Source organism: Tamandua tetradactyla, chromosome 10 (genome assembly GCF_023851605.1).
Source record: "Tamandua tetradactyla isolate mTamTet1 chromosome 10, mTamTet1.pri, whole genome shotgun sequence".
NCBI classification, from domain to species: domain Eukaryota; kingdom Metazoa; phylum Chordata; class Mammalia; order Pilosa; family Myrmecophagidae; genus Tamandua; species Tamandua tetradactyla.
Genome location: NC_135336.1, coordinates 56,095,897 through 56,116,728, shown reverse-complemented (window position 1 = coordinate 56,116,728; position 20,832 = coordinate 56,095,897). Strand labels below are relative to the sequence as shown.

At 36.3% G+C, this 20,832-nt stretch overlaps 1 protein-coding gene across 3 annotated transcripts in view; it reads left to right on the top strand.

Annotated features, from left to right (window-relative positions):
- NSUN3 (NOP2/Sun RNA methyltransferase 3) overlaps positions 1–11,174 on the top strand; it is a 100,532-nt gene extending 89,358 nt beyond the window's left edge. For 2 of the 3 annotated variants that reach the window (XM_077118652.1, XM_077118651.1), the window contains exon 6: positions 1,205–11,174. In XM_077118652.1, coding sequence (XP_076974767.1) covers positions 1,205–1,475 — 271 coding nt within the window. In that variant the 3' untranslated portion in view covers positions 1,476–11,174. The remainder of the gene's footprint in view (positions 1–1,204) is intronic. The other variant, XR_013158568.1, reaches the window with a different exon arrangement.
- The last annotated feature ends 9,658 nt before the right edge of the window (positions 11,175–20,832 follow it).

Here is a 20,832-nt window from a genome sequence, read left to right as displayed (position 1 = left end):
TTAACATGATTACTTTACAATTAGGTATTATTGTGCTGTCCATTTTTGAGTTTTTGTATCTAGTCCTGTTGCACAGTCTGTATCCCTTCAGCTCCAATTACCCATTATCTTACCCTGTTTCTAACTCCTGCTGGACTCTGTTACCAATGACATATTCCAAGTTTATTCTCGAATGTCAGTTCACATTAGTGGGACCGTACAGTATTTGTCCTTTAGTTTTTGGCTAGACTCACTCAGCATAATGTTCTCTAGGTCCATCCATGTTATTACATGCTTCATAAGTTTATTCTGTCTTAAAGCTGCATAAATTTAGTTAAAGCTTCATTATAAATTTAGTTACTGGGATGGGCTCTAGTTGTTTAAGTTCAAATGTGAGATTGAATACACTTAGATCCAGTACAGGTCCTGGTATATGATTTCTTTAAAAAAAAAATGAAAGTCCCGATTAGTAATTGTTTTGGGTTTATCGCCATAGCACCAGTCTAAAGCTTTTCTAACTTCATCTCATAGTAGATTACCTTACTTCGTTCCCATTGATATTATCAAAGCTGTATATCATGAACTTCCATGATGTTTCAAATGTAGAGCTGGAATCCTATCTTTTCTGAAGCTGACTCCTCCATTTACAAACTGGAGTGTGGGACCTTTCTTCTTCTGAATCTGCATCTACAAATATGTTTAAGTCCCCTCCAGCTACTCTTTCATTTGGGGAAGCCTACTTAATTTCCTTCCTAAATTCTCTCTCTCTTTAAATATGGCATTCCCTGGGTGTCTATCTTTAGTCCCACGTTTCTTCTTGCTCTTTTTCTGGGCACTCTCAGACTTCAACTGTTATTCTCAGCCCTAAGCCCTTTCTTGAAGTTCAAGTGCTCCTTACTACCCACCCATTAGCAGCACCACAGCATATCCAAAGACAGACGCATTATTGCATATCCTATCCCCATCTTCTCATCCTTAAATGAACGAAATAACCAACCAAGCAAACATGTCTCTATCTTTCCCATACTGATTGATCCGTTACCAGTTTCACACTCACCTAATGGTAAGATAGAAGTAGTTGTAAGACTAAGAAATATCCAGTGTTACTGCAATCTGTGTCAGAACCAGGTTAGTTTCAAGTGTCTAAACACCCTCACCCTCAAACTTCCTATTTCCTTTTAAAGTACTGACTAATTTATCTTCTGTATTTTCTTATTACTTGCAGGTCTGCAATTAAAGCCTTACGTCCTGGAGGGTTGCTTGTTTACTCTACATGCACACTTTCCAAGGAAGAAAATCAGAGTGTCATCAGTGAAATTTTAAACTCTCACAGTAACATCATGCCTGTCGACATTAAGGGAATGGCAAGAACTTGTTCCCAAGACTTCACATTTGTGCCCACTGGTCAGGAATGGGAACTCTTAGTGGTTCCAGATAAGGGCAAAGCCTGGGGCCCAATGTATGTAGCCAAATTGAAAAAATCATGGACCACATAAAATGGACATCATGCATATTTGTAAATCATGTTAATGCATTGTTATATTTATTTTTATAGACTCTCTACACGTTACCGTTTAAATAATTATGCAATTACTTTCCCTGGGTCTGTTTGGAATCCTGTTTAGGCAATACTTCAGCATCTTATTATGTAGTCTTGAGAATTTTTCAGGTATGTATTTTTTCCTAGAAACATATCCATAACAATATGTGGTGTAGATGGTGTTTGTTCTGTACAATAAATCTACTGGCTTTGTTTGGTATTTTGTAGTTAAATTAATCAGAATACAGTTTTTGTGCATAAAATGTTTAGAAATATATTTTATCTTTCAGTGTTGGTGCATTGAGCCGTTTAAAATTCCCATTTACCAGCCTTCTTGTCATTTTCCTTCTTATCAAATACACAGAATCTTTCAGGGCTCCCCTCCCCCCCCCACCTTTTCTGTGAGAACTAACTAGTATTCTGAAACTAATTTCTTAAGCAGCACTATTTCTAGTCTAGCAAAATGGATTTCATATTTTCAAAGTTGTTTTCCTTTAAGCAAAGGTCAGTGACTCTATTGACACCAACTTTTTCCTCCCCCTTTTTCTTGCATTCACAAATACAAATTGAAAGGGTGAATTATGTTGAGAGACCATTAGAACAGCAGATTCACATGCACATGTTTGACTTTCAACATTCAGCTTGTAGAATAATGGAGTCTATCCAGGAGGCTATAAAGCAAGTACTTGAAAGAAAACCAGAATGATTAATAACTGCAATAACTGGACTATATTTGGAGAGTTTTGTAATATAATTGCAGTCATAATGAGCAGTACAGAATCTGATTATCTTACAGTTGCAATCTGGAGGGACTTTTTATTTCACTGCATAAGGAAATGTTATATGAGAGTATGATGTCACATATTAATGCACAAGAGGGAGATGCCTAATGAGTTAGATTGTAGTATTACCAAAACCCAGTAGCTTTTTAATACCATTTACTAAATGCCTCTCCCTGTTTATAAATATCCTGGGAGTATTGTATACATTTTTATACATGTACTTTGGGTTTTGGCTTCAGGTTTGGATCATATGTTTTCTCCAGAATTTACTTCCCTTAGTATCCAAATATTTTTTTCCAACAATTAAGAAAAATTATGTAACATACTTCAAAAGCTTCTATTTGGAGATTAGCCTTTTAAAAAATGAAGAAAAAAATATTTCTGATTATAGAAATAGAACATTCTGCTGAAAGTGAATCCTTTTGAATTTTTCTTTACATTTCATGCTTTTAAACTAGAAACGATTTGCTCATTTACTGTTTTTTTGTTTTACAAGTATGGGTAACAGAGTTTATAACCGGGAAGTCCCAGAAAGAAGCTTTTTTTTCTTGTAACCTCATTCCACAAACTACTTTCTACCTTTTATATCTAACTCATATGATAGAAGTAAAGCTAGAAGCTAGTTCTCTTGTATCCAATCTACTTATCAAATGTACTAGATTAATGATAGTGGAAAAGGCTTCTATTTATTTATTTTTAATTTGTGCTTGTAGAGTGTTTTCAACTTGAAATCCTATCTTGACATACTATAGGTTTAAAAAGTGGGTTTATTAGGTATGGATTAATCACAAAGTACATATTCATGACACACTTTATTGACTGTCTCACTTTCCCAATATAATGCCATGAAGCCCAATCTGAATACTCAGTGCATGGTTGGATTAGAACTCCCTGTTCTAGTTTGCTAGCTGCCAGAATGCAATATACCAGAAATGGAATGGCTTTTAAAAAGGAATTTAATGAGTTGCTAGTGTACAGTTCTAAGGCTGAGAAAATGTCCCTGTCAAAACAATTCTATAGAAATGTCCAATCAAAGGTATCCAGGAAAAGATACTTTGGTTCCTGGAAGGCCGATGGAGTTCAGGGTTTCTCTCTCATCCAAGAAGGCACATGGCAAACACAGTCACAGTTTCTCCCTCAGCCGGAAGGGCACATGGCGAGCACAGGGTCATCTGCTAGCTTTCTCTTCTGGCTTCCTGTTTCATGAAGCTCCCTGGGAGGCATCTTCCTTCTTCAACTCCAAAGCACTGACTGATGGACTCTCTGCTTCATGGTGCTGCAGCATTCTCTGCTCTCTCTGAATCTCCTTCATTCTCCAAAATATTTCCTCTTTTACAGGACTCCAGAAACTTCTCAAGACCCACCCAAATGGGTGGAGACATGTCGTCATCTAATCAGTTTAACAACCACTCATGATTAAATCACATCTCCAGAATGATGATCTGATTGCAGTTTCAAACATACAGTATTGAATAGGGATTATTCTACCTTTATGATATGGGATTTTGATTAAAACATGGCTTTTCTAGGGGACATACATCCTTTCAAACCAGCATATTCCCCATGATTGCTAAAAAATGCAAATACATATTCCTAACTTTATTGTTAATAATTATAATGAAACAGCTAAACTTTATTAAGCACCATATATTTGATTAAATTTTTTGTTATCTTTTCTAATCTTTAAAACAACTTCAGGAGTAGATATAATCCCTTTTTGCTGAACAATAAAACCAGATCTCAGTGCTATTTGTAGTTTGCCAGGACCGCACTGCTAAGTAAAGGGTGCAGTCAAGATGAAAACTGACTCCAAAACCTAGGCCCATGCTTTGTCTCATGCTGTCTGTTATAGGAACCCTCAAGATTATCAATCGGCTTTACCCTTATTATCCATTCTCAGTTTTCCACCACATGCAGTTCCATATTCCCAGAGCATAAAAGGGTTAATCAATATGTGAAAAGAACCTTTGAAATATTTCAAATCATGTTCTAAAGGATTTACTGTGATTGTAATACCCAGAAATTTCCCATAGGCATATTCTGTGCCATCCTTTTCTTTTCAATGCTGAATTGAAGAATGGAATCTGGAGGAAACCTGCAATGCCATTTGTGTTTTGTGGTACTTCCTATGGTACTGAGTTACTTTCAAATTAGCTTTATAAAATTTTAGGTTGTTTACTATGGTGGTTTGAATGTACCCAGAAAAACATACTCTTAAATGTAATCTATTCCTGTGGGTATGAACCCATTGTAAGTAGGGCCTTTTGATGAAGTTGCATGAGTTAAGGTGTGTCCATCTCAATCCGGATGGCTCTCAGTCCTCTTACTGGATTTTTAAGAGAATGAAATACAGACAGAGAGAGAGAAAGTTGTGGGAGACAAGAAGCTGAAATTGAACCCAGTAGAGAAGGAAAAACCAAGAGACACAACCATATTCCTAGCCATGTGAAAGAGGCAGGACCACTGGCAGCCAGCCCCACAACACCACACACTTTGGGGAGAAAGCATTGCCTTGATGATGCCTTGATTTCGATATTTTCCCAACCTCAAAACTGTGAACTAATAAATTCCCATTGTTTAAACTGAGCAATGGTATTTGTTTGAGCAGCTTAAGAAATTAAAACCCTTACCAACACATTAACTTTTCTCTTCCATCAGCAGACTGAACAGCCACATTTCAGAAATAGATGATGAATAAATGTAATGCATTTTAATAGTTTGCACTGAATTCTTAAAGCATCAGCTCTTATCCATGGTTTGAAATCAAGACTGTCTACAATCTTTTATCCTATTATGTATATCCATGTTGCCTCATACTCAAGATTGCATGTTACCCTCTGCAGTATTATGAAAAATATCCTTTTGTAAAGTGTGTATAGGTATACAATGACAGATACCGAACACTTTCTATACAAGTAGGTAAAGTAATCACAAATTTAATGGATTTTTATCCAAGAAGTCTTTATGCCTGGTGGATAAGCATCAGATAATCTGTATAGACTAATGCAACTCGTCTAGAACACAAAAAGAAAATTGGAAGCAATAGCAACAATTTTAGTAAATGCCAAGAAGTTAGTTCTTTGATGCAATGGAATGGGACTACTTGTATTATGTGTGAGATGATGTTCTAATTTGCTAGCTGCTGGAATGCATCACACCAGAGACGGATTGGCTTTTAATAAAAGGGGATTTATTTCATTAGTTCTTCAGAGGAAAGGCAGCTAACTTTCATCTCAGGTTCTTTCTTACATGGGAAGGCTCAGAGTAATCTCTGCTGACCTTCTCTCCAGGCCTCTGGGTTCCAACAACTTTCCCCGGGGTGATTTCTTTCTGCATCTCCAAAGGCCTGGGCTGAGCTGCAAGTGCTGAGATGAGGTATGCCGAGCTGCTTGAGCTCTGCTATGTTGTGCTTTCTCATTTAAACACCAGCCAATTAAGTTAAATGTCATTCTTTGCAGCAAGCATGCCTCCTAGCAGACTGCAGATGTAATGAGCAACAGATGAGGTTCACGTACCATTGGCTCATGTCCACAGCAACAGAACTAGTTTTTGCCTTCACCTGGCCAAGTTGACAACTGAATCTAACTACGACAGATAAATTTGGCTATTGGGACAAATATAACAGCACAATTTATTTCCAACCCATTTATATCATTAAAATCAATGGTTTATAATCTCCTTTTCCTGCGTTGTTACTGCATTGGAAAAGGAAGTAAGGATGATGCCCATTACTGCTGGTACACTTCACGCTAACACAGAGCAAGATATCAACCAGATCCCATGGGCATCTGAAGGATATTAAAATAGAAGTATAAGTTAACCAATGTATGCTGATTATCTACCACTTGTGCTGTTATCCCTGACAGCATCTGTCCTGAAAACATTAAAAGTAATGTCAGAATTTGGAATGGCCTCAGGCTGCAAAGTCAATGGGAGAAAATCAGAAATAGTGTCTTGATAAAATAGTTTCTATTAATATTGCTTATTCTAAGGCATTTAAAATAAAATTTAAAGAAATTGATTTTGAGTTCCCATTAAGGAATGATTAAGCAATAGAGTAAAAAAAAAAAAAGCAGCAAACTTTGGAAACCATCATGTAATTCTATACTAAGGTTTAAAATAACAGGTTTCACTAAACAGCCTGGTAGAGTAATATCTCTTTAAATTTAATTAGTTAACTCAAATAATAATTCCATACTTCTCTGGATCTGTTCATAAGTGAAGAAAGTAATTTCCTTGGTCATGTAGGACCATACAGATATGTTGAAACCCAATGAAAGCATATGTTAGCTTAAAAAAAAGGACTGTTTGCCGCTTTGGAAGCTATTTAATGGCATACATCACAACTCAAGCCTGTTATGGCTTGTCAAAAGGAATTTTCCACTGCATATAGCTATGAAAGACCCTCTCACACAACTATACAATCACAAAGAATCATTAAAAAGAATTAAAATGTATAGCCTATTAAAAAATAAGTAAATAGACAAAAGCACTCACCTTCTCCCTATTTCTTAAAACATGTAACAGTTCATTACAAATGATAGCATGAATGGACAAAGTTAAAAGAAATTAACATTAACAAAAGGAGTAAAAAGGGGATTGGGTTTGTTTCAGTTTATAATTAAGTTATAGAGGGAAAAGTCTTCATTTGCTCATCTGAACAAGGTGTTAATTATCTTACCAAATGGTAAATCTTCCTCCCTTCCTGCTTTGCAGTAATCACTAGGATGATGGATAGAGTAATGAGAAGTCTGAAGGACTTGCTCTGATCATGAATTGATTACTGTGAGGATTACTGTGAACTAATAGCTCATACCTGCCAGCTTTCAAGAAAAGGAAAGAAGAGACATGATGTTGAGCAATTATCTGATGCCTCTGAAAATTGTCCAGTGTGATACTTTTTGCCATGAATAGCCAACATAACTAGCTATATCATATTTCCTGTCCACAAAACCAACATAACTAGCTTTAACACAATCTGTTACATCTCCTATATGAAGGCATAGTTGTGCCCATAGGTGCATTATTTTCAACTACTTAGTTAACCTGACCAAATAGAGTTAATTTAGTAAGTGCCTTTTCCATCTCACAGTATTCATTAGGCAGAAACAGCTTGTTACAGTTTCAATGGTGGTTTTTGAACCAGGCTAATGACCCAGGAGAGGTTTAAGTGGTTACTGGGGTCATACAAACATGTTTCAGAAGCAAAAGACATAAGGATCAGACCTGAAGGCTTTAGGACATACACTGCCAAGAAACACATTACAGTCTCCAGCATTTACTGAGGATTTTAGTATCTAGCTCCCATCTCTATCTGATCTCTGCCATTTTCCAGACTGAATTCAACATCTATGTGGAAAACTCATTCTCATATTGCCTTCCTTATTCTTTGACTGCTTCTCCCTCAAAGACTTCTGTCTCAGTTTTCTTTGGAAACTCAAGCTCATGGGCATTCCCTAGAGCTGGGCATTATCTGGAGCCACACTATCCAATGGGCCTTTCTGCAGTGATGGAACTGTTCTGTCTACACTGTCCAAAACGTATGATATGGTAGCCATTTGTGGCTACTGAATACTTGAAATGTAACTAATATGACTGAGGAACTAATTTTTAATTTTATCTAATTTTAATTAATTTAAATATATAGCCATGTATGGCTAGTGGCTACCGTATCGGGCAGCACAGATCTAGAATTGCTCCACTTAGGAAAATTGTGTTTCCTATTCTTCCATCTTTCTCATTCTCACATTCTCATTAAAACATGTAACCAGTATCCTTGACACCTGTATTCTAACACTTTTATCCTCTTCAGACTATTTTCCCTCCTAATCTCCTGTCCTCTTGATTTATCCTGGACCTTGTGTTGATGCCTTGAATGTTTTTCTCACAATGATTTCTACCTCGTGTTCTTTAATTCTTACTGCACCTGATATTTAAACTTGCAACTCTAGATCAATCCCATGGTCCATGCCTCTACTGACATTCCTGATGTCTGAGCATTGTTCAGAAGAAAAGAAAATCACACAATTATGCAGACTGATTTCACTAGAAATTCATGCACTCTCCTAGGTGTTTCATACTGCTCAACAGCTTTGTCTCTTCCTTGGCAACTTTCTTTTCCATTCCCATAGTGACTTATCCAAACTTCCATTATTCTCTATAACTCTCCTATATAAACACTGCCCTCTTCTCTCTCAGAATATGTCTCTGTCTCCATATTCCTTGAAAAAAATGTGGCCATCAAAGTCAATGGCTTAATTCTCAGTTTCCTAACTCATACTCCTCCCCATTTTATTTAGAAGCATCACTATCCCATCTGGCCTCACAAATTAGAAACCCAGAAGTTATTTTCAATTTCTTGTTCTTCTTCCTCACTCTCACCTCTAGATAATAACCAAGTCCTATCTTTTTTATTGTTTTCTCTTATTTAATGCCATTAACATTGTCTTAGTTTAAGTTATCTGGGCTAATGAATTTTCTTTCCAACTCATCTTCTTACCTGCTGCCTCACACCTCACAACCCACCCTCTTTACTGTAGTCAAAGTCCTCTTCCTACAACAAAATACTCTCGTATCCTTATCCTCTTTAAAATTCTTCAATGACTCCATTATTTACAGGAGCCTTTAACACTTCACGCAAGTTTCTCTTGCTTTGAGATCCCCCTCCCACTCTCTTTTTCTCTCTTTCCCTCTCACTCATGTGTACCCCCTCCCTCACACACAGACACACACATAGTTTTATCATCTTTTATTTCATCAAAATTTGAATGATCCCACTGAGGGAACCTAATGTAACACTGTCTAAGGGGTCCCAGCTTTTTGGTTGGGATGTCCCTTATGTAATTTGCCACATTTCTATGTCTACAATTAGCCAGTATTCTACTAGGGGACCTGATGTTATATTTTCAAAGGGATCTAGATATTTCAAAATGTGGTAACTTTTTAAATTCCCATATGGCCAAAGTATAGGTGTATCTTAGGCAGCAATATGTAGCTTTTCCATAGTGAATTGAAATAACAGTCAAACCACTTTCAAAACCTTGTGCAGTAAGACTGAGAGATGTAAATTAAATAGAGAATCCACTATATTACTGGCATGCTTGGACTTGCATACAGTGTGGGGAAACTTCAAAATGAAATGGAGTCAGCAATGAGGTTGGAATGTCAATGGATAAATCCATAATTGTCTTCTGGAGGATACTTCAAACCTACAAGGAATAGCCAAGGGCAGAACAGCAGATGAGAATGTCTTAAAATAGGAAAAGAGATTGTACTTCAGCTTATCAAGGAGAATCGAAAAATAGATTATTAAAGTAGCACTTGCAGAACCGATAGAAAAATCTTATTCTTTATGAGTTTATCAGTTACTTCAGAAGTTGTTGTTTTTTTTTTTTCCTTTTTGAAAGGTGAAAATTAGTGTGTTCTGGAACTCCTTCTACCGTTGACTTGCTCTGGGACAGTAAATAGCTCTCAATCTTTCTAAACTTTGGTTGCCTAACCTGTAAAGATACATTATCTCTAAGGGCCTTCAGTACATTTTAAGCCAGTACTATAGCCCAGATATTTTCACATGAAAAGATGCTTAACATCACCAGCTATTAGGGAAATGCAAATCAAAAGACAATGAGGTATCATTTCACACCTACTGGATTAGCCACTATTTTTTAAAAAAGAAACTACATGGTTGGAGAGGATGTGGAGAACATAAATTTATTGCCGGTCATAATGTTAAAGGGTGCAGCCTCTATGGAAGGCAATTTGTTGTTTCTCAGAAAGCTAAGTATAGAATTGCCATATGATCCATATACCACTACCAGGTATATACCCAGAAGAACTGAAAGCAGGGACTCAAACAGACATTTGTATACTGATGTTCATAGCGGTATTATTCGTATCTGCCAAAAGACGGAAACAACCTAAGTGTCCATCAATCGATGAATAGGTAAATTAAATATAGCATATATATTCAATGGTATATTATTCATTATTCATTCCTGTAAGAAGGAATGAAGTACTGTTGCATTCATGGATGTATCAACATGGGTGAACCTTAAGGATATTATGTTGAGTGAAATAAGCCAAATAGGGCAAATATTGTATGCTCTCACTGATATGAATTAATTATAATAAGCAAACTCATAGAGTTAGAATCTAGACTAGGGGTTACCAGGGGATGGAGAGCTGATACTTAATTTGTGCAGAATTTCTGTTTAGGTTGATTGTACATGTTTGGAAACAGATAGAGGTAATGGTCACATATTATTGTGAGTATAATGAACAGTGCTGAACTATGTGAATGTGGTTGAAAGGGGAAGTTTTGAGTCATGTATGTTACTAGAATGAAAGTTAGAAGATATAGGACTGAGTAATATAGTGTACCCTGTTGTGGATGATGGACTATAGTTATCTTATAAGAATGTCCTTTCATGAATTATAACAAATGTATGACACTCTTACAAGGTGTTAAAAATAGGATGGTATATGGGAAAAAATATACCTGATGTAAATTAAGAACTATTGTTAACAGTAATAATATTCTTTTATCAATTGCAACAAAACCACTACACTAATGCGAGGTGTCAACAATAGGGAGTTTATGGAAAAATTGTATTTTTTACATGACTTTTCTGTAAACAAACCACTTCTCTAATTAAAAGATAACAATCGTTTTTAAAAACATTATGCTAAATAAAGGAAACCAGACACAAAGTATTACATATTGTATGATTTCATTTATATAAATGTGAATATAAATTAATCTGTGGAGACAGAATTAAATTAGTGGTTATGTAGGACAGAGGAAGAACAGAGGGATTAAGCAGTGACTGGTAAGGGGTATGGGTTTTTTCTTTTTGGAGTAATGAAAATGTTCTAAAGTGGATTCTGGTCATGAATACACAACTCTGTGATTATACTAAAAGCCATTGGTTGTACCCTTTGGATGGATTGTGAATATATCTCAATAAAATTACTTTAAGGAAGCAAAAAAAAAAAACCCACTACATTATAAGCACTTTCTAACAGCTGCAATCTCATGTTTTCATGCTAAAGCTCTGGACTAGAACCCAGCTGAGATAAGCGATAGTCATGACGAATAAATCTCAGCTAAAAACAGTAGCTTTCAAACCTTTTGTTTGTATTAATTACATTTACAAGATGATGCATACATACAAACCCATAGACTTACAAAAAATTTATAAACCAATATTTATCCTTAAACTTGAGATATATGCCAATATTTTCTATTTAATTCACTTCTAGTCACACATATATACACAAATAAAACACATATATAATTTTAATATATAATGATCCACTGTATATATTGACTCACTCAATTGATTGAACGGCCCTGTAATCTTTTGTGATCTGCAGTTTAGAAACCAATGCTAACCAACCATTCCCTTCCATGTCAAGTCAAGTAAAAGGGTATATAACTGTACTATGTTAATACAGTTCCACATGCCTGCACAGAATTTTTATTTACTATTTTGTTCTTGGTTAAAGAGTCGATTTCAGCACATTTTAAAATGTTCTATGTAAGACATGTTGTATTCTGTCATTCGAAGTACTTCTATATAAGGGTCTTAATTATAAATTTCTCTTACAGTTCCGTGAGTTTTTTCAGATTATGAGTCCTGTGAAAATTATTTTATTTCTCATTTTGTCTTGGGTGCTGAGAATTTTATAGTTAAATCTCATGATTCATTTCAGTAATTATCTGTTTATCTCTCTTCACTACCCAGTTCTACCCAGAAGTAGGAAGCAATTGTTCTCCGAGCTTCAGCACCTGAGGTTTCTCCAAAATGTTTCCCCTTTTAAAGGACTCTAGTAAACTGAATGAGTGGAGTCACATTTCCATCTAATCAAAAGGCCATACCCATAATTGGGTGTGTCACATCTCCATACAGTTAATCCAACCAAAAGGTCACCCCCACAATTGGGTATGTCACATCTCCATGGAAAATAATCCAATCGAACAACCCACCCTAAACAATAGGTCTGGCCCCACAAGATTGGATCAGGTTTGAACATGGTTTTTCTGGGGTACCTAATAGCTCAAACCCAGCGCAATTACAATATCTTGTGCCTATATGTTACAAAACATACATATATGTTTCCGGATATATGTGTGTATTATTATTGTTAAAAGACTCTACTTCTTTGACTGTCACTAGCCCCTTAATAAAAAATTGGGACTGATGAGTGGTGATTGAATGCATTGATCCTGGCCCCCTAATATTCTGGTCATATATTTATTTGCTTCTTATAGTTTCTTTTTTAGAGGGCAAAATAATGTATCAGAAATTCCAACCTTATTAAGAAGGTCCCTACAGAAAATGGCTTATAAATATTTATACTTTTCCAACTTTAATGCAAAATGCCTTATGTCAAGAAATATGTAAAATACTAATCATATATTTCACCCTATACTATAAGAATATTTTTTCGTTACTGAGCGTGATATGCTCTCAACTTTTACCATCTAATATCCCAAACTTCTAGCACTGCCAGGTTAAAATATCTCTAAGGCCTAATTTCTCCTAAGGGTCTCACGATAAGCCTGATATTGCTAAGCAAATACCATGCATTGCTTAGCGAGCCATGCATTATGCTGACAGCCTGTCTCATTTGTGTTACCTTGAAACAAAAGCATTGTCAATGGTGGGATGCCATTTTCTCTCCTTAAAGAGAGATTGGTCCCTGAATCCAATCTCTCCACCTATCAAACGTATTTTCTAGAACAACAATCACAAAGTTCCTTGTTATTTTGCAGGATTTCTAGCTAAGCCAGCTTCAACAGCTACATAAATGGAAATACACCTCCCTGGCTTCTCTGCCAAGAGCGTTCTGACTTAATTCCTATCTTTAACAGGATCAAGAAGTTTATATTTTTTATCTCCGAGTAAGAAGTATTTACAAATTCAGACATCAGCTTGGCAAACCAATTTAGTTATGGGGACTACACATGTCCCTGCTTTTTTTGTTTTCCTTCTCAAAGTTGAGAATTTAATTTTTGAATATGATAAGAGCTAGAAATTGGAGAGAGAGAGAGAGGGCAAGAGTGATGCAATATCGTTCAAAATTTGTTTGCTAAGCCAGACCTCTCTGCCTACTTTGTGCATCCTTGGGTTCTCAAGGGCTTGATAACTGTTTCCTTTTTTTCACCTTCCTTTTCCCTGTACTAGCTTCCCTGCTTGAAACAGGTAGAAGCATCTCATAGCTCACATTGCCTGATTTAAAATGCACAATGGGTAGAAGTTAAAATTAAAATGAGTTCTTTTTTAAGCAAAAGTGTCACCATTCTTTTTCAAAAGATGAGAATCTGAGTAATGATTCTCGAGAGAAAACATTGGTGTCAAATTATGAAGCTGCATTTAGTGGGCTTAAGATTTATGGATAGGAATACATAATTTTTTAAAAAAAGAACAAGTCGAGGTTGAAATTGTATTTATTTTGCAAGCTAATGTAAGCTTCTTTTACTTTTAAGTCATTGTCATATATTTTGTGTCATGGACACTAATTTAATATCACAAGGATATGTGTGTTCTCGTTCAAGACTAGGACAGGGAGTTGTGTGACGGTGGCTCAGTGGCAGAATTCTCACCTGCTATGCGGGAGACCTGGATTCATTTTCCGGTGCCTGCCCATGGGAAAACAAAAAGAAAGAAAGGAGAAATAAAACTAGGACAGGCAGGCATTCATCCCCTTGACCACTTTGGGAAGTCTCCAAAGAATGAGACAAGAGCTATATCTCTGTGGTTATGATGGGTACTCTAGGCCATTAAATTTGTTCCTTTGAGCATGACTTCTTTAGCTGTTGTCTCTTTCTGTCTCTGTTGTCTACTAATATTACAGAATGAGCTTCATTTATACCTTCTGACAAGTTCAAAAAGTGACATAAGACCCACCAGCCTTTGGAAATTCTTTGGAAATGTATGCCCAGATTTTCCCTCTCTCCCCAGTATGGCATACTATTTTAGCAGTCAAGTTATTTGTGTATCAAAAGCCAGAATGATAAATTATCTAGTTATTCTAATTTTATTAAATCATAATCATGAATCTGAAAAAGAATGAAATTTTCCAGTGAGGAATTAGGCATTAGTTCCATTCTATTTACTTGTCAACAGAACTGATGAGGTGAGACTCATTAGTCCAGATTCATAGCTACTGTTTCCATGTTGAGTTCAGGCTGTTTTGAGGAGTGTAATTCTTACCTCCCCACTAATATATGAAAGGAAGTTTTGAAGTTCTAAATCTGCAGAGAAATCTCTATTTTCTGTTACTTGATATTTTCATTATACATACACACACCCTTCAAAAGAGAACAGGGTTCTGAGTCATATTTAGCACTACGTGTGCCTCATGAAGCTTAAGAAATCTTGCTTGAAGATATTAAGGGGAGATCAGCACAGCCACAATATGCCATTAATGAACTTTTAAAAGTTGTGGACCTTTGAATTTTCTTTTTCTCATGCTCCACATTTAGACTCACATTGTACATCCAGGTCCTTTATTAAGACTATCATTCTCCCATCACAGATCCAGGAATATCTTGGGAGAGGAGATGTGCTGTAATAGAAAGAACATTGGCTTTGAAATGAATCAGACACTTAGTTATTTGGCTTCTGAATATTGGTTTCCTCTTCTGTAAAATGTAGATGGTAATTATCTTAGTTTGCTAGGACTGCTATGACAAATACCACACACTGGTTGGCTTAAATAACAGGAATTTATTGCCTCACGGATTTGGAAGCCAGAAGCCAATATTAAGGTATTGGTGGGACTTGCATTCTCCAGGAGTCTATACAGTTTTGGCATGCCTCTGACCCATGGCGATCGTTTTCCTTGTGTCTGTCCCTCTCATTTCTGTTGATTTCTGGTTTCTACCGACACTATGTCTGAATTTCCTTTGTTTATGAGGACTCCAGTCATATTGTTCAAGACCTTCTTGGCCTCATCTTAGGAGGACATTTGAAGATCGTATTCACAAATTAGTGCATACCCTAACTAATAATTTCTTCAAGAGTCCTATTTACAAATGGATTCACACCCGCAGGAACAAGGAATAAGACTAGCACACTCTTTTGTAGGGTACATGATTCAATCCCCAATAGTAATACTGTCTTGAAGGTTATTGCATGGAATAGAAGTTGGAAGCCTCCTGGTAGGTAGACCCTTCCCAATACATCGTCCTTTTTACTTGACATCACACTGATCCTGCTGTCAAGGGTAATTGCTGCCACTCTCATGCAATGTCTAGCACCATGGCTTTTGTGGGCTATTCCTAATATATCCAGTCTAACAGACACTCTCATTGATGTTCTGAGGCCTTACATTTCATGGGGTTTATGTCCTAGATCCCATAAACTAGTATTTTCAATTAGCATTTCAAGTTATTTTTCCTTGTGTGCATATAACTTTTGATATACTCTCTCCCAGAGGTTCCAGAGGCAGATCTATGACTTATTTATGCATTTATTCAATAAACATTTAGTCCTACAACCAGCCCTCTACCGTACACTAACATTCCAGATCACTCTTACACTGTGCAGCTTCTCCTTTTTATGTTTATTATTGGCATACCCTATAATTTACTTATTCTATTCATTTTTATCACCTCTGTTCCCACTACAATGTAAGCTCCACTAAGGCAAGTTTCTTTATTTGTTCATTGTCATATCCCAAGCAACTAGGACCATTCTCAGCACTGAATAAATATTTGTTGAATAAATTTAGAACATATTATGTTTTAGGAACATGAACAAAGGTAACTTATATAGCTCTTCCAGAGAACAGTTCACTCAGGAACTTTCTTGGGGCTCTTTAGGATTATCACAATTTCACATTGAACATCCATCTTCTTTCTTCTGTACCCTGAGGCAAAGAGATCATCACTCACTTCCTCTGGGTTCTGAGTGGGCTCTGGATCTCCTGGGATCTGAGCCATCATCGCATCATCATTATTACCGTCATGACTCCCAGTGATCCTTGCCTCCTTGTATTTCACACCCCTGTGTTGACCACTTTCATGTTAAACATGGCTCACCTGTGTAACAAAAAGTATATTTTGAAAATGCTAATGTTTATTTTCTGAGGCTAGGTGATAGAAGGCTACAACTTCAGGTGTTTTCACTTAAATCACTTGCTTTAAGGGAAGTCGGATGTGAAATCATGAGGACATTCAAAAAACCCTATGGAGAGGATTTTGCTGGGCTGTTGAAATGCAATATACCAGACATGAACTGGCTTTTAACAATGAGACTTTGTTAGTTTACAAGCTTACAGTTCTGAGGCCATGTGAATGTCCAAATCAAGGCATCATTGAGACGATACTTCCTTCCTGATAACAGGTTGCTAGAGATCCTTGACTCCTCTGTCACATGGCAAGGTACATGATGGCAACTGCTGGTCTTTCCTTTCTCTTCTGTGTTTCATTGCTTTTAGTTTCTTGCTTCTATTGTTTTCTCTCAGCTTCTTGATTCCACGGTATTCTCCCAGCTTCTTGATTGCATAGCTTTCTTTCTCAACTTCTGTGCATCTGAATTTCATTCTCTTATAAAGGTATCTAGTAAGAGCATAAAAGTCTGCTCTGAATGAGGTAGGTCACACCTTAAATTAAGATTCTACTCTAAAAAGAAAGAATGAATAAAAACAAAACAAAACAAAAATAAATAAATAAATAAAAAAGAAAAAAAAAGACTGCTCAACAAAGGAGCCACACCTACACGAATGGATTAACTTTAAGAACATACTTTCTGAGTTTCTTAAAGCCTCCAAGCTATTGCAAGAATCTATAAAGTAAGGAACTGAGGTCTCCTGCAAACCGTCATGTGAAGGAACCATCTTGGAAGTGGATCCTCCAGCCCTAGTCAAGCCTTCAGATGACTTCAACGCTGGCCAGCATTTTGTCTACACTCATGAGAGACCCTGAACCAAAATATTTCAGCTAAGCTGCTCCAAAATACCTGATTCAGATTCTGTGAGATAATACATGGTTATTGTTTTAAGCCATTAAGTTGCATGTGTGTGTTTGTGTTTATTTTTATTGTTGCAAAATATACATAACATTAAATTCATCATTTTAACCATTTTTAAGTGTACAATTCAATGGCATTAATTTACATTCATAATACTATGCAAATATCACCACTATTTACAAAACTTTTTCATCAGCCCAATCAGAAACTCTGTACCAGTTAAGCAATAACTTCCCATTTTACCCTCTTCCCAGCTCCTGGTAGCCTCTATTCTACTTTCCATCTCTATGTATTCGTTTATTCTAAAAATTATATATAAGTATAATCATACAATATTTGCCCTTCTGTGTCTGGCTGATTTCACACAGCATAATATTTTAAAGGTTCATCCATATTGTAGATTGTATGAGAACCTCTTTCCTTTTTGAGGCTGATTAAGAATCCATTGTATGTGTAAACTACATTTTATTTATACATTCATCTATTGATGAACATTCATATTGCAGCTACCTTCTGACTATTGTGAATAATGCTGTTATGAACAAATGAATATCTGCTTGAATCACTGTTTTCACCTCTTTTGAGTATATATCTAGCAGTGGAATTGTCAGGTGTTTGGGTTTGCTAAAGCTTCCAGAATGCAATATACCAGGCTTTTAAAAAGGGAATTTATTAAGTTGCAAGCTTACAGTTCTAAGGCTATAAAAATGTCCGAACTAAGGCATTGAGAGAAAGATACCTTGACTCAAGGAAGGCAGATGGGTCCAGAATACCTTCGTGAACTGGGAAGGCATGTGGCTGCGATCTACTGGGGTCTTTGGCTTTTCATTTCAACCTGGCTTCTCCAGAGGCATTTCCCTTCTGCATCTCCAAAGGTCTCTGGCTGTGTGGGCTCTGACGCTTCTTCCAAAATGATTCCCTCTTAAAGGACTCCAGTAAGCAATCCCACCTTGAATGGGTGGAGATGTATCTCCATGGAAACCACCTTATCAATAGTCCCACCCACAATTGGGTAGGTCACATCTCCATGAAAACAATTTACTCAAAAAGATCCCACCCAGCAATACTGAAACAGGATTAAAGCACATGGCTTTTCTGGGGTACACAACAGTTTCAAACCAGATCATATGATAATTCTGTGTTTAATCATCTGAGAAACTGCCAAACTGCTTTCCACAGTAGCTGTACCATTTTATATTCTCACCAACAATGAAGAAGGGTTCCAAATTACCCACATTCTCACCACACTTATTTCCTTCCTTCTTTCCTGCCTGTCTTCCCGACTTTCTGCCTTCCTTTCAATATTAGCCATCCTAGAGTTTGCAAAGTGTTATTTTGGTTTGCATTTCCCTAATTACTGTTGATGCTGGGCATCTTGGTAAATAACTAAAATAATCACCACTACACTTCTTGATTGTGTTCCATGTACAAGTGATTATATAATTTCATTCATATAGCAATCTTCTGAGTTATTAGTAATGTCCTCATTATACAAATGTGAAATGGAGACCCAGGAGGAGGTTAGGATACACATATAGTGAGTGGAAGGACTAAAATTTGATGCAGACTTTATTTTTAACCACTATGCTATTTTGGGTAGAGTGTACTTTTTAGACTCTGGACTGGTAATATCTGAACAGAGTGCTTGGAAAACTTGGCAACCACAAAACCTCTTTCAATAATGTTCCTTTTTAAAAGGCATAATGTAAGAGTACCTAGGTACTTTGATTTTGGGGGATTATCCAAAACTCATATCATCTTAAGATAGATGCATAGGTTCTGTATAATAACAATTCATTATTATATAACTTAGTTCATGCTAAGTTATTAATTAACTAGCTATTCAGCTGCTTCCTGATGGATGGAACATAAGAGAGGGAAGTTCAAATGCTAATAGGAGATCAGGAATGTTGAAACTGAGAGAAGAAAGAGCCATACAGAAGTCATGATGAAAGTGTGAAAATAATTTTTGCCATTTCATAAATTCCCCACCAAGACTTGCCTTCAAAGAAAGTCAATCTTTAAAAGTAAGTGAAAAATGACTGCCCCTGGTTTCCTGTCACTAACTACTTTAATATTCCATTTTTAAGATGGCTTTCTCCAAAAGTGGATGGCAGAACAAAAGAAATTCCTGACTTGAACTTTACCCGTATCTATTCTTCTATAGAATATCCATTAGCTCTAAATAGGACTAAATGTAATTAAAGTAATTCACCCACCAAGCTCCAGCAAAGAACTATAGATAAATATTCTGATTGCTTAAAATGTTTTCACTAAAAAATGTTTATATGAGGTTTAAACAAAACTTCTGTCTGAAAAAAAGGTTGCAAACTTAAAATCTAAGTGCTTAAATGACAGCCCAATTTCTTCAAATTTAGAAACCTCCTCATTTTGCCATTTTTGTGCACAGTATTCTCATTGTCCTTTGTGTTTTAAACTCATCTGCTGACTTATTTCCTTTGTCAGTTTTCCGAAGTCAGCATCCTTTAAAATTGGCTTAGAATTTTGCTACAGAAAATGCTGAAAAATCCCTTGCTGATTGTGTATGGCATGTACCCCACATAAAATATACCATATCTCATTTTCTTTTTGAACAGTGCTTCTTATAAGCACTAAATTACAATGGAGTTGGGAAAATTATCTAGAAATGAATGAATGGTTGTTATAGGATATAATAGCCTCTTTTCTATGAACACTAATACTATATAAAGTCTTAACTCTAACTCCAGAAATGTGGATGCAAGGATAAAGAAGAGGAGATTGGGTGTTAACACACATAGCCAAATGGGAGGTGAATTCAGCAGGAAACATAATAAGCCAACAGGGTATTATGGCAGTCGATAAAGCTAATGGGCATTAACAAAAGGATGCTGTCTAGAATGATTAAGTGGTAGCCATAGTCTTCTGTATGTTTTCCAATCAGATGTTTAATAGGATATCTTCTGGAGAGCAAATTGTTGAAAAAATAGAAACAAATGAGAGTGTGTTCAAATAAGAAAATTCAAGATGGTGGAATATTTCAAATCTACATCCTATGAGAAGCATGTTCAAATATTTAAATAACTCTTTGGATTCAAGATCCATGCTTTTATTTGAGTTTTCAAAATATGGACCCAGAATTGATGTTTAGAAAGAATAGGTTGAAGCAAAAGAACTAAGGAGTGAATTGGTTACTTCAGGAAGTGTGCAATTGCTGGAGGTGTTCAAATATAGAAAAATTCTTAAGAGGGCAATATGTAGGAACATCATCTTATAATGCCCAGTGACCTCATTCACTAGTATGTTTTGTCCAATCAGCATCCAGAGCTTGAACCAATTAGAATAGGAACTCATTCCTTGGAGATGGGGTTGGCTCAATGGTGGGCTTAGAGTCAAAAGTATGGAGGGGGGCTGGGAGCTACATCCCCCACCACCACCGCCACACAGTATGCAACTGGTAAATTTATCTTTCTGAGATGAGTGCTGTAAATCTTTCTGGGTAACTATTTGGCAGTTAGAAGTCAAACCTTTAACGATGTTCACATCATTTGACCTAATAATTTCACTTCAA